This window comes from Aspergillus vadensis, assembly GCF_003184925.1.
Source record: "Aspergillus vadensis CBS 113365 unplaced genomic scaffold BO88scaffold_18, whole genome shotgun sequence".
Taxonomy (NCBI): Eukaryota; Fungi; Ascomycota; class Eurotiomycetes; order Eurotiales; family Aspergillaceae; genus Aspergillus; species Aspergillus vadensis.
The window spans coordinates 634,198-649,110 of NW_020292056.1; the positions used below are offsets into that span (position 1 = coordinate 634,198).

At 36.3% G+C, this 14,913-nt stretch overlaps 2 protein-coding genes across 2 annotated transcripts; both read right to left on the reverse strand.

Moving 5' to 3' along the window:
- Positions 1-10,969: 10,969 nt before the first annotated feature.
- On the reverse strand, positions 10,970-12,330 carry BO88DRAFT_445158 (BTB/POZ domain-containing protein; the record flags this gene model as incomplete). The annotated part of the gene is made up of 5 exons (XM_025710186.1): positions 10,970-11,068; positions 11,240-11,878; positions 11,991-12,066; positions 12,135-12,169; positions 12,190-12,330. 5 exons carry the CDS (start codon positions 12,328-12,330, stop codon positions 10,970-10,972), a joined length of 990 nt encoding a protein of 329 aa, XP_025560978.1.
- Positions 12,331-13,357: 1,027 nt separating this feature from the next.
- On the reverse strand, positions 13,358-14,168 carry BO88DRAFT_84767 (uncharacterized protein). The gene is made up of 2 exons (XM_025713192.1): positions 14,144-14,168; positions 13,358-14,090 (listed from the first exon to the last, which is right to left on the reverse strand). Exon 2 carries the CDS (start codon positions 13,909-13,911, stop codon positions 13,531-13,533), a length of 381 nt encoding a protein of 126 aa, XP_025560979.1. The 5' UTR covers positions 13,912-14,090; positions 14,144-14,168; the 3' UTR covers positions 13,358-13,530.
- Between the last annotated feature and the right edge of the window lie 745 nt (positions 14,169-14,913).

Consider the following 14,913-nt stretch of genomic DNA (forward strand, 5'->3'; position numbering starts at 1 on the left):
TATGCCATCTCTATTTGACTCAATACAAGCACAATGATGAGAAATTAATATAATTCCGGCAAATAATGCTACTATAATAAAACTTACAGCTATTATGAAATCTCTTGTCCCCTGTAGTCCAGTACAGTAACAGCTTCTGGAGATAATATAAGCTTTGAGGATTAAATAATATTTTCTAGATTATAAAATATCTCCTTAACTAACATAAATCTGTTACTGAAAACTACTAAAAATTAATATAATTCTATAAATACATCCTTTGGATCGCCCTCGTTCAAAGTACCTAGGAAGACAAGAAGACAATTATAAATAGGCTTAAGTAATTATCTGGGTATTTATTATAATTTATATATCTTATAATATAAGCGGAAGTAATGAATAATTTACTTTACTAATTAAAACTGCTCAAATCTGGCTTGCTTAAATTCTGATAAATATGACGCTAGCCCGAAATTTTGATGCTCTAGGAAAAATTAGAACAGTGCTATAATTATATAGTAATATCTAATACTGATGAACTGACAGTTAGAATATGTATATTTATCTGATTTGCGCGGATTTTAATTTTTATTACAGATATAAAATCTGTAGTAACTTCTCTTCTTTAGTTTCAAAGACTTTAGAAAGGCTGTTATACTATTATTACAAGTAAACATATTTCTTACTTACTGCTATTTATAATTTATTAATTGCCATGTCAAGCCCTTTGTCAAAGAGAAGATCCGGTATATCTGTAATAATCTCAGTTAAATTAATTATTTTATTCATGATAAATTATAGATGTGCCTGCTGTTTGATGTGGTCAACCTGATTGAAGTGAGGGTACAGTGTCTACATAATATTATTATTAAATATAGTTACAGGATAAGGCTTATATTCCAGTGGTTTCAGTTCTGTAATCTTATAATTTTATAATAATATTTGCCTGCAGGGTCGAGCTGATTAGTTTTACAGATTTACTCCGGGAACATAATTATATAAGTTCAAGATAAAGAGACTCTAAGCAGTGACTGTACAGATATGCTGCAGTTCTGGAAATAATTTTTTCTACTAGCAATATTTTATTCTCAGGGATAAGAACATGCTAAAGTCTTGTACAAGCTATACAGATTGCCTGAGTATCAGCCAGCTTGAATTATTTTTATTCTGGAATTTTAAACTTTAAATAATCAGTCTTTGCAGAGGTTCAGTCAAGGTAAAATATAAATTATATAAACTATATAAATAACTTATCAGGACCATAGTTTAGATATTAATTAAAGAAATATAATTTTCTTTTATATTTTATAGTTACTCTGCTTCCGCAAAGAAATACTGCCCTTGTGATGTTCCATTATTGGATCTAGCAAAAACTTCCAGGTAATCTGAATAAATCTTATCATTATTAGAGAGACCTAATAGAGGATATAATAAGAGTAATATATATTTATTACTGCTAATATATTATTTATAAGCAGCGAGGTGCAGCAGTCTGGGTTGATTTTTTTAATAATTATATATTTCAGGAATATTTCTTGGTTAATAACCTGCAATGTAGGATAGTCCTAGGTGAAGTACAAAGATATGAGATGTGAAATAAAATAATTATTATTAGTAATGGCTGTCCAAGGCCTGGAAGATATCTGAAATAAAAGATTATTACAAAGTCTTTTCATGGTTATCTATAACTGCGTGTTGATAATTAGAAGCTTATATTACAGTATAACATTCTCTGCAGGTCCCATACTCTTAGAGTACTCTGAAATTATATTATTAAAGTTAGTGGCTGGTATATTAATAACAGTAACAAGATTACTTAATTAAATATTTTTATAAATATTTTTAAATATCTGCCGGGCTCTTTCTTTATCTGAGGATCAGAGTATCTTAAGAAGAAAATATAACAAGCTTTAATAATATTCCAGCTTTGCTTGAGTGTGTCTGGCAGAGATCTTTTACTTAAGATTAAGTATCTTATTAAAACTGTAACTCCCGGTATTTTAATATACTTTGCAAGATAGCAGGTGTCCACTGTACTGTAAGCTTTATTTATTAGTTTAAAGAATAAAAACAGTAATAAATAATTAGCTAAAAAAAAAAAGATATAAAATCCTTAAAAAAAAAGATTTAGATAATCTAGATTTAATAAAAAATATATATACTTTCTCTCCTCTCAGTATTTCTCGCTGTTTATATATAAAATTAAAGTCAAGATATTATCTTTTACTTCACCTGCTTATATAATAAACATGCGGTTGAGTTCTTCCTTGACTTGGCTAATATAGTTAATTCAGTTGCAACCGGACTACGAGGCCCTGGAGCTAAAGATAGAAAATATTTATTCTGGTTCTTAATATTTATTATAAATGACAGTGTCCCCCCAGACAAAGGAAGTGTAATTAAAAGAGGATCAAGAGATATTATTATATTATTAAATAAGTAACTAAAGCTGCTTTTAGATAAATCTAATTATTTAATATGAGAAAGTCATATTAAAATATATAGTAATATTCTTGAATCTGCACCTGTTATCTTTGGAAAAAGAATTGTAAAGAAATGTACTTTAGCTTAAGAGTATAAAAAAAATTCTAAAATTATCTTATCTTATTATAAAAGCTTTCAGTATAACACGTGACCTTGGTAGTATAACTTTCATAAAGAGAATAAGATATTCCGGGATTATTATTAAAACACATATTTTATTAGTACACGGATGGCAGGCTCTGACAATCAATAGTTATTATTAATTCACTCATGCCACAGTGATAACTAGGCTTAGTATAGATTAGGCGGCCGCCATTACCCCAAAAGTAACAAAATAATTCAATAAATAAAGAATACTATAATACATATAATCATAGACATCTTCTGTACGAGGACCTGGGAAAGGGAATAGGCAGGACTGAAAAGAAGCAGAAAGACTTACCAGATAACTATCTAAGATTATAATTAATAATTATTAAATTTTAAAGTTAAAATACCTGCTTGGTATGAAGGACCCCTCAGCAGGAAGTAAACAAGTATTAAAATATATTATTTCTAAAACAAAGACTAGTTACTAATAAGATATTTTAATTATAGAACTTAATTATAAATAAATAACTCTTAAAGTTTCCTCGCAGTCTCTCATTGGAAGTCTGACAGTAGCGCAAGGCGCAACTGATCAGGATTATTATTATATTTATTACAGTTCTATACTATTTGTTCTAGTCAGATCTATAGATAATGATACTATAGCTGCTTCGCATGCTCCAAGGTAATAACTAGTCCCAATATTTATATGGCGCTATGGGTGAGGAGGCTTGGGTGTCACTAGCCTAGATATATAATAACAAGTCTAGAATATCTGTTTAGACAAGATAGTATCTAAATTAATAAATATGTACAAGGTCCCTGGGCTGTATTGATCTATTCCCCGACCCTCAAATAAGTGTGCCAGAGGTAGGCCACGTAGACTTGTGCCTAATCTATTACTAATCCAGTCAGATTATTCGATCGCATTGTTTACCAGGGATCCAGGATAGAAATACAGGACTCGGACATATATAATATATAATATATTAAATTTTACTTGCGTGTAATATCAAGACCGTGTGAACTTACAGGTTGGAAAAGACAGCCATTAAACCGGTAAACCATAAATAAAGCAAAGGAGAGTTTTTGAGAGAAGGAAAAGATAAAAAGAAAAAAACAGATAATATAACAGACAGATACTTCAGCCAATACTGGATATATAATAAATATAATAGGTAAGAAGTGTAAGCTAGTTAAATCTCTATTTTTATTTAATAACTGCAGTGAAGATTATGCTGGTTAATCATTAATTTTCTCAGATTATATTAGACTTGTTATCTTATAGCGTAGTATCCTGGAGGCAAATATACATATATAACTTTTAGAGAGTAGATCTTGCTATATTATCTTTTAGATATCTACAGGTTACCCGGAAACCTGCTAATAATCTGAAACCCTATATATTACAGAAATACATATGATTATTAGATCTCCAATAAGTATTTCTCTGTAATATATATATATATTACCGTTATTTATTGCTCTTTCAGACGGATTATCTGGTCCAGATTTATAAGTATATACGCGACTAGTATATCTATCTATCCAGTATAGACACTGACCCGGTCCCTGAAGGAAGTAAATAACTGTCTTAGTAAATAACTTTTCTAACAGTTAGCTGTCTTTGAAGGAAGATTATTATAAAATATATTATTAAGATTCTGGCTATCAACTAATTTCTAGTTATCTAGATCTGGATGATGAAAGGCTTCTCTGATATTAATTATATTATATAAAGAGATATTCGACGGAGGTATAAAAATATAAAATTAGATAATATTAATAATCTTTTTTATATTCTTCTTTAGATTTAACGGGTCCTTAGAAGCGAACTTTCTGACAGATAAACAGCTTATAGATTTACTAAAAAAATAATTAATTAAAATAATATTCTTTTTATTTCCTGTTTCTTTAGTGAGTAGGCTCTGGTCTGGCTTATACTACTAGCAAGAAAATTAACTGGTATAGATATATTATAAAAGTTAAGCTGAGGGGCGAGATAATAAGATATTATAAGTTTTTAATATAATAATTATATCAAACCAACAGTTGGGGCTATGCCATGTATTATAGATAAATAATAAGATAGGTTTTTAAGACATGATTAATAATTAAATATAGATTTAATATAATATCTTTCAGTAAATAATTAAATATATTTAAGGCACTTTTTAAATCTAATATATAGCTAGAATATTAAAGTTTCTCAAGTATCTTGCAAATTCAGCCTTATTATTATAAGCACTGGGCGGTATTAAATTTAGTATATAAATATCAGAATATATTTTGCTTATTTTTTTTATTCTTATTCTCTGACAGAATTCTACTCCCGATCTGCTAAGTTAATTCTAGGTTTCCGAATAATAGCTTGCTTAAGAAGAGAGTTAATTTTTAGAGACTTTTATAAGATATATCTAAGCAGTAATATACTTGTTAAAAACTTGATTATAGAACTGGAGAGATATGATCTAATTATATTATATAGTTTAATATCAAGTATAGGATATATGGGCTGGATTATCTATAATAAATATAGTTTTTTTAGTGCTCAGTATGGCTTAAGTGTTGATCAGATTCTAGAAGCCTGTGTTATGGACCGTGAAGGCCGTATATATAATATAGTCCTAGATATATTAATAGTTATTTAAGAAGCTGGGAGATTGCTAGATATTATTATTAATATTATGATTAAGATATATATTATAAAACAGGTATATTTAATTATAAAGTATTTAATTTCTCAAGATAACAGTAATCTAAATTTATACTGTTATTATCAAGACTCTTGCAGGCATAATATTATAAGTCCAGTGATTTATATGTGATTATAAAATACTATAATTATATCTATTTCCAGTTTAAAGATGACAATCTTTTATCTATTCTCAGACTTTACCAGTTTATTATAAATAGACCAGAAAAGAAAGCTTTGACTATACTGTTTTCATAGATTATATCTGATATTGAGTGCGGGTTATCCTGGCTATCTAAGATCAAGTTCTAGTCACCTGTAGCAGTATATACTGTTTTCCTATTATAATAGTAGTTTTTAACTTAGCAGTTGAGTCTTTTATATCTAAGAGTATATACAGCACTGTTCTGGCCTTGAATATCTGCTATTTGGCTCCCGCGATTATTAATATAAATTTGCACTCTGGAGATGTACAGATTACAGTACTAGTAGTTCTAGAATTTATATTCTTATTTTATTTTTATTATCTCTTATCTTTGTCAGACCCCATACTATTATTATATATTTGGATTAGATAGTTAGTAAGTTAGGGAATCAGAACACTTGCTTAGTTATATAATATATATAAATTAAGCGTCGAGTTGACAGCAGATAGATAAGATTATAGAAGTATATAAAGACAGCCTGAGATAACTTATCTTTATTATATGTGTTAATTAGTACTTGTGAGATTATATTAGTTATATAACTATGCTTGTTTTATTACTCAGATCTGTTGTCTAAGTACTCTCTATCTTATTACCTGGATTGTCTACAAAACCAGTCTTTCACTCATTATTAATCTAGGACCTCGGGCGAATTTCCAGCACAGCCTGCTGAATATACTGGCTGTATGCCTGATAATCAAAAATAAACAAGTATCTGTATATCTATATTATATTATTTCTATTAGTTGTACCTGCTTACTATCAGTCTCTGATATATTAAATACTTCGTGAGAATATATCTCTAAATATTGTAATTAAGTACCAGCCCTTGTGCTCTATGACTATATTTCAAAATTCTTATAAAGCATATTAATAAAGAGTCAGCTTTTATCCAGTAAAAGATTACCTCAGCTAATGATTTACTCATGGATTATTAAGATAACTATAATTTAATATATCTAGCAGAGATATCTCAGTCTGTTATCTACTTTCTAAAAAAGTACTTTGCTTACAACAGTATATACAGATAATTTATTAACATATAATAATTCTATATTATCTCCATAGCAGAGAATCCTGAATGTAGCTGGCATAAGATTAATATATATATATTTATATATAAAGATAAAAGAAAATAAAAGAAAACCAGTAGATATATAACTCTCAGGCCCGGGAAAAATATTCTGTTAATAGAGCTACTAAAATATTTGATTTATAGCAGACAAATTAAAAAGACTGGAGGCCAGTTTATACCCCAGGACTAGCTATATAAGCTGTCTGTAGAAAAGAAAAAACACTGGAAGCAGAAGAACTTTAGCACCAAGTACAGATTTATATAATAAAGATTACTAAACAGAGATCAGTAATCCAGAAACTAGAATAATTCAAGTTCTATAGCTCTTTAATTCTTCTGGATTCTCATACCCCCAATTGATGTCCACTAGAGCTTATAGAACTATTACAGCTATTGATAGCACGGATCCGGTCCAAGAATCAGAAGTAATTATAAATAATACTCATATCTTTATCATTCAGCTTCTTAGAAGGGCCTATATTATAATCTATAATTTATTCCAGTAAGATATTCTGATATTACTTTTATATACTAGCACCCACTAATGGGCCTAGTTACCTGATTATAAAGCACATGGTAAAGATTAAAAACCTAATTATTTACATGTCCTGAATAACTCTCCAAAGAGGATAAGCAAAAAATAATTATAAAAGTAATATTCTCTAAGCTTATTTATATGCATGCCTAATCCTAAAACTATTTATACCTATCAAAATTAATGACTAATAAAGCAAATAGCGGGTGCCAGCTTTATCTGGCTAATAAAGACCCTCTTTGGAGATATCAGAATTTAACTAGATTATAAGTAGTAATATTATCCCTTGCATGCCACGGGACCAAGGCTCCGGAATGCTCTGTATTATTATAATATAGCATCTATGAAGTATACTTACTAACACAAATATAGTTTTATCTCTTATATATAGTAAAGCTCCTCTAATATATAAAAGGAATTTCAGTAAGCATTTTTCTCTTTTATTTTATATTATAATTTCTTATATCATATTTGGCAGTGCCTTTGACCACATATAGTAAAATTCCTAAGTCTAGAATCACTGTCAAAAACACCAACTAAGGCAAAGAAAAAGAATCTAGACAGACTTAATATTATATAAAAGATATCAGAGTCTGCAGCTTTAATAAGTAATTTATTTTCAGAGAATATTATTATTTACTCTTATTTTAATTCAGCCTCTGGAACTAAGATTAATTTTTAGTTCTCTGCTAATTTAGTTCCTCCAGAGAAATACCATTACTGAAATAAAAGTTATGGCAGATTCCACCCGCCAGCTCTCTTCCGGTATCTCAGTATTTTGGCTAGTAAGATTAGAAAAGAGTCTACACACTCCTGAGTACTAGATTAAAGTCTTTAACATGTAAGACAAGCTAGAAATGCTAGGTATATAATATGTAAAGTACAGAGGCCCTGAGCTAATCTATCTAATAATTAATCAGAAGCAGATATTTCTGTTAATATATAAAGTATTAAGATATAACAAACTCCTAGCTTATAAACTTATATTCAGTATCAAGCAAAAGCTTTAATTTAGAGATAGCCAAAGAAGTAGGAAATAAGTCTTAGTATCTGAATATTTTATAAAACACAAGTCATCTACAGCAAAAATAACTAACTAATAAAATATATAAGCTGCAGTTCCGGGCCTTTATTACAGTTAATAGCATATAAATTCCTATAAATAGTTTATTATGCCATGATACCTACTCTTTCCAGTAGTATCCCCAAAAAAACATATATAACATGAGCTAAGGAGGTATATATATCTTTTACTTTTATTAACTTCTATGAAATATTCTCCTTCATAGACTCTGTTTATTAGACAAAGTATCATTACAGCTTGATTCAGCTTTTAGCTTAATAATAACAGGCGGAAATAAGACAACAGAATTAGATAAATTACTAAGATAATATCTTATAAATTACAGCCATCGGCAATATGAACCTAGGATCAATACCATGACATCATATTCTCCGCGGGGACGCCAACCGCGATCAGACATGGGTACAGAGATAAGTACTTGAATTAGAGCAGGCTTGTCCTTGTCATGCTATCTAATCACAGTCCAGGATATTGCCCAGGTGAATACAACTTTAAGGCCACTTCAAGAGATCATCATTATAGATACTATATTAGGAAAGTGTCTGATCTGTTGTGAATCAAGGCTCGACTAAGTAAACAATAGAGCTTCGTATACAGAATTTATTCCATATGGAATCAGATTGATTAGAAATCAATCTGATATTCATCTTGTATATAAACCCTCATGTTCTCAGATATGAAGAATAACAACGAACCTTCCTCTGAATCACAACATAATCGACACTGACACAGCCTGGGATAGGTTATTAAACTTTAGATTTCCAGCGCCTGTCACCTCAGAGCGGCCACAACCCGGGGTCCCCAGAGTAATGGGTACGGCGGTGATTAGCGGCCATGGAGCGAATGTAATTTTTGGTGTTTACTGCCGGCAGAATGAATATGAAGTGATTACAGTGGGAGGCAAAGAGTATTTGGAACGCCCAAAGATGGTTAGATTGACCAGAAACAGACCGCCCTCCTAAATTATCAATTCTGCCGGACATAAACCTCCAAAATCATTATTTTGTATACCAACCCTCTGCTTCAATGACTGCCTTCACACGATGTGGCATAGATTTTGACAAATTCTCTAAAATTCTTGCTTCTACAGCATGCCAGGCCTCGTTTGCTGTCTGTATAAGTTGTTGACGAGTCTCCTCAGTATCAGAAGCATATGCTAACTCAGGATTAAGCTTATAGATCTCCTGCTTCATAATCGACCAAAGACTCTCAATTGGATTCAAATCAGGTAAATAAGGTGGCCAAATCATAACCTGTATATTCATGTCCGCTAGTATATCGCGTAGGATATGGGCCCGATGGACAGGAGCATTATCATGCATGAAAATATGATTTGAAGTCACGATTTGTGGAAGCCATGCTTGATAAAGACCTCGAATAAATCTTCCACTACACCATGTGGAGCCTGAGGATCTCCATCTAAAGGAACAAGACCAGTTCGTACATCTTCACTAGGAGCAGCCCAAAACATCTGCTTTACTCGTTTATTGTGTGGAAGAGTATGGATATCACATTCAAGCAGCTGTTCACATGGACGTCGAAAGGTCCAGATAGCTTGTTGTTAGTAGTTCAAAGGAAGCTTGATTGGTATTATTCAGAGGGAAACATGAGGCTATATATACAACGAGAATATCAAGTCCAATCAAGTTGATTCTTCGTATACATACTTCGGGATCAATTCCGATGGTCCAGCTTGGTTCCTTATCTGCACCAGCCTCATATTACAACAATAACTTCCTGGATTCAGAGCGTAGACACCCAAGCTAAGGAATTTACAACATACCAGCGTACACACATTTGCAACTGATATTACCACGATAATAATAGCATTAAATACCAACAGATAGGGCAGCACCTTGGAGACAGACATGCTTTACGGTGTTCTCATCCCAAGCATTATAAAACATTTTCCTTATGAGGCAACGATCGTCTGAACTCTAGTGGCTTAGATAATCGAAGATAACCTACGCATGAACATACGCTTGTGCTGCCTACCAGCCAACGCTGGCCTGAGTGTCAAAGTCCGTAGCGATATCTCGATCGGATATTGAGTAACACATAGTATTATGTAGGCTATCTGGGACTTATTAATGGGTCTGGCAACAGAACATGGGTGGGTGTAAGGGAAAAGTATCTGGATACATCTCTTGATGTGAATCACGTGGATAGCTTGCACGTTACTAGATCTCGCCATATTGCTTTTTTGGGTACCCATGGGTTTAACCGGAAACCCGCCAAGAACCCACAACCTCATATGTTACAGAAATACGAACGAAATATTGGATCTTTTATAAGTATATCTATGTAATTTTTTGCGTATATATTATCGTCATTTATTTCTCTTGGCGGGTTTTGGGTTGAGGGTCGGGACCCAACCCGCGATTTGGCGAGGCCTACACGTGACATTGGATATCAATTCGTGACAACGCTGATACCGTAAGCTATCGATTAGTGCAGGCTAGCTACAATGGGCTAGAAATAGTTTAAGCTATCTTCAAGCGTAGATAGTGGGTAAGCACTCGATAGCCTATACTGCTTGCTGGCCTGGATCGCTATCTATCAATACTGGCTAGCATAGGCTTTCGGTAAGTGCAGGCTAGTATGTAAGATAAGCTATCTATCAGTACATGTTAGCACAGGATATTGACTAGCGCGTTTTAGCTGCAAGCTCAGGCTAGTTGTCGATACAGGCTATCTTCAAGCGCAGACAGCGCTTACTCGATACCTATACTGCCAGCTAGCCTGGATCAATGCAAAGCCTCTGCTACCTACCAGTAGCTGCTAGTATACATTATGACAAGTGCATGCTAGCTGCAAGCCCAGGCTAGTAAAAATGTACCTTACTGATATGAAGTCTTCCAGAAGAATATCCTAGCTGCATTCTCCAAGCAAGTGTACCACCGTAGTTTGGAGCGTTCCATGACTAACTTGATAGATCTACAGTCCCCCCGGATGAACCATGTAGTCGACCCCCTTGTATTCAAAACCCGTAGGGAATGGATATGGTTTCATGCGCGGCTCACCCACGTACTTATCCATTGTCGGTAGACAATAGCAAAATCAGAATCCGATTTAATTTGCTTGAATCAATCACCGGGGCGAATCCTTTTCTAAGGCTCGGCAAGTTATCGACTATCACTTTGAGCGCCAGCTTCCTTAGTCTTCCATAGTTGGCTCGTGTTGAATAGAGCTCCGCGACTATCTCTGAAAATAATTCCTTTTCACTACGTTTCATCAAAGATGCAAGAAATTTTCCCTTTGCTTTGATTTTCAAATCGTTGATCTTGAAGTAGTCCGCTTCGCCATACATGCGCACATGGAAGTAGCATGGATGACAGTCAGCCAATATACCGACGGCCGGCTCCACGATATCCCCTTTCTCAGTTGAACCTTTCTCGAGGGATTCGTTATTTGGAGCTAGTCTCTCGTTCATCGGTAACCCATCAACGAATCCATCCGCTGTATTCTCTACGGCTGCTACAGCAGTTTCATTGGCGAGCTCCTCCATTTCTGCCGCATGCCCATCTATGGCACGCTTCCTTGACGGAAAATGTATCAACGGCTCTCTTGTGTGATCTGTATTCATCCTTGGTTCTTCATCGTCATCGGTCGGTTGGTTTACCGCTTTAGTCGTACGGCATCCGAGGGTGTAATTGCCCGTGTACAGAAATTCTAGCACCTTCTCAATTAAGACTGGGCTTTTCTCGTCCAAACGAATCGACTCTTTGGTTTCCTAACATCCCCAGCGGCTTGTCAGTCTCAGTGCAAGGAGTTGCCTATATCTGGATTCACCTTGAACCCGACAAAGCAAGCCCCCGGCGGAAATACTCCGATCTGGGGCAAACAAGTAGTTTATGAGCCGGGAAGATCTTATCTCTGCAAACGATCTCTAAGTCACTATAATCTGGGCTGAGATGCAGACTCAGTCAATATTAGTATCCAGAGATCATAAGACGAAGTGTTGTCTCAGTTGACTTCTGCATCGTCACCCAGAAACAAGGTCAAGAATAGTCTCCTGACCCCACTGTTCCGCGTGTCAGCTACGGGAAGGTCAAGTTGTTGATTGTTGGTCATGGATAGGCTAGTACTCTCCCGCATTTTGAATGGCATAATGGTATAGCTTTCAAGATATCTATAAGATAAAGGTAGGCATGAGGAGTGAGTGGGGAGAACATGTTTATCCATTGTGTAGGATAGCGGGGATCTGCGTCTTGGGTTCATCTACGCTCCAGTATTTCATAGGTAGAAACAAAAGTGGCCGTGCAGGGGTGCGCAATGCATATATTAGCACTCATGCCCGACTACCAAAATCAATAAACTTAATTTGAGTTAAGAGTCACCAGTGCCTCTATGCTGACTCCAACCATCTCTAAAAGATGTACTGAATTTTCAACTAGCCTTCTCTCACCAGTATTACCTTAGAAATTCCGCACAGCTTCTTGAGTTTCCGTACGTCACAGCAGTGGGTCACATTGGGTTTGTCTTGGCATTTGGGCATGTCATCCTCTCTTTCGCTTTCACTGAGAAGCATCTGACATCTGACCTCCGTTCAAGCCCAGAGGTCATTGATTGCATCGACACAAATGAAGCGCTCACATTCTTGCGCCCCCCATATGTTTATCTTCAAAGCGCATTCCTAAGACCGCTTGCCTTACAACTGACGCTTCCAAGGAGCATGGTCAAAACACACGCCCCGTCTCTCCTTTCGCCCTTCTCAATATGGCTCCGCAGCAGAGAATAAGCGGCTTATCAGATATCCCTATACTCCCTCCTTCGTCCACACGCTCTTCACAACGGTCGCGGTCCAGCAGCCCATCCAGACCATGTGATGCACGATATCGACGCGGACCTCTCCGGCGTGCAGATATCTGCGTCGATGAAGACATTCCCATGGATATTAGGGTTTTTCTCATATCAGACAATGATCATGATCTATACAAGGCTCTGAGAGGCTCTGGGGCAAATCTAAGGAACTCGTCAGGAAACCATCAGGGGAAGCAGAATGGACGGAAGCTTTATACACGGCAATTGACAAGTTGAGGCCCCGTGGGCTCGAGATTGCCCGCAATCGAGGCAAGCTATATCCTCTAGTGTCGCTTGAAGCTCAGGAATGCTGACTTCTTCGTAAGACTGGGGTGAAGATTTGAAACCTCCAGTGCATAACTCTCTGCCTACCATCCCACGAAAAGAAACCAGTCGTATCAATACCGACACCCTGTATCCATCTCCTCATTCCCCAAGCGGTCGAACCAGCCATTCACGGGAGCGGGTGACGCGAGTACGTTGTTGACGGCATTCTTGATGAGAGTGATGCCCTCTACAATCGGCTGTAGGCTGTTTAGCTTTCCCAGAATCTCCTGACTAGATGGCTGCCCGCGGGTTTTCTTAGCTAAGGTGATCACGCTGTTGAGGAAAGCATCCAAAGTCGGAGCTGGTAGTTTGGCGCGTTTGGTGCTGTCGAGCTCCAGCAATGCTGTGGGCCTCGGCTATGATTTGCGTGGCATGCTCGAGGTGGTTCAGGGGCTGGATCCCCAACACTGGCCACATAGTTCCACCACCATGACTTCTGGGTATTGGGCGATAGCCAGAAGCCTGGTTAATGATTGAACCAGGTTTAAGATCAATTGAGCTCCAAATTAACGAGAAATTTTTCAGAATTCGTTCTGAGCTGAGGGGAGTTGTTTGTTTTCTCACCCATTTTTGGTAAGGCTGAACCGGAAATACGTTTCTTCCGGATGGAATGCTGCTGGAGGGACGAATTCTCATTGATCATGTCCGCCCTGAACAACTTTATGCCCAGAACGGCAGTGCTCGACAGACTGAAATTACTTAATTGTACTCCCTACTGATGAACTAAATCATATGGACCTGTTAAACTGGTTTTGACCACAGATCCCTTCAGGCATTCATAAAGTATTCAGGTTTGGGGGCCCGTTGATCTGTATGTGTCCCGTGGAATGGTAAAAGGCCGGGTGGTGCCTGACACTCTAGTGTGGATGATGTCGGTCATTGTGTATATATCATTGACCATTCACGTACAAAGACTTGATACGAACGACCATCAATCCCGAGCGACAAAGCCCGCTGGTCCGGTAATTTAGGATAACAGTATAAGAAGAAGCAAGTAGGTTCACCTGTTGTTCTCGTTGCGTTACGCACTAAGCCAAGAGGTCGAAACTCGAGGGCAAAATATTCGTTCAGTGCGCATTCGGTTTCTTTAGGCGGGCATCAAGTTGAACCCCGGGACAGCTTCCTCAAGAGGACTAATTCCGGGCCTTCCCGAGCCCCAGCAAATGTTGATGGCCCAAGGCAACAACGTTCGACGCAGAGAGAGAGACCAGAAGGCGGAGAGAAGACGTGCTCGCCTGGGCAATTTTGCATCCTCTGAGCAGATTCCCATGGCACGCACCCGTTTCCGGAGAAGACGGTATAGCAAATTATTCGACCATATCTACTCGGTGATCCTTTCACCATCTTTCATCATCTTTTGACCATATTTTCACCAATCGTTGCCCTCTCTACCCCATTTCCCCCGCGCCAGACTTGTTTCTCTTTCACCCGCCTCATTTGCCCTACCCCTGGTCTGCAAGTCATCCAGCTTCCCCCACCGAGTCTTCCCATAGACAGCGATCGGGCACCTCAAAGGGCGACCATCACATTCTGAAAGACGCATGGTCGCATCCGGCCTGGTCAGTTCCTCTTCATCTGAAGCCGAATCATGATACTAGCCAAAGACAAAGCCGAATTGGGGGACTCAGGTATTGATGC

Bases quoted from the DNA above. Each gene is read 5' to 3' on its own strand.
- BO88DRAFT_84767 (XM_025713192.1), bottom strand. From the start codon at position 13,911: ATGAGAATTCGTCCCTCCAGCAGCATTCCATCCGGAAGAAACGTATTT.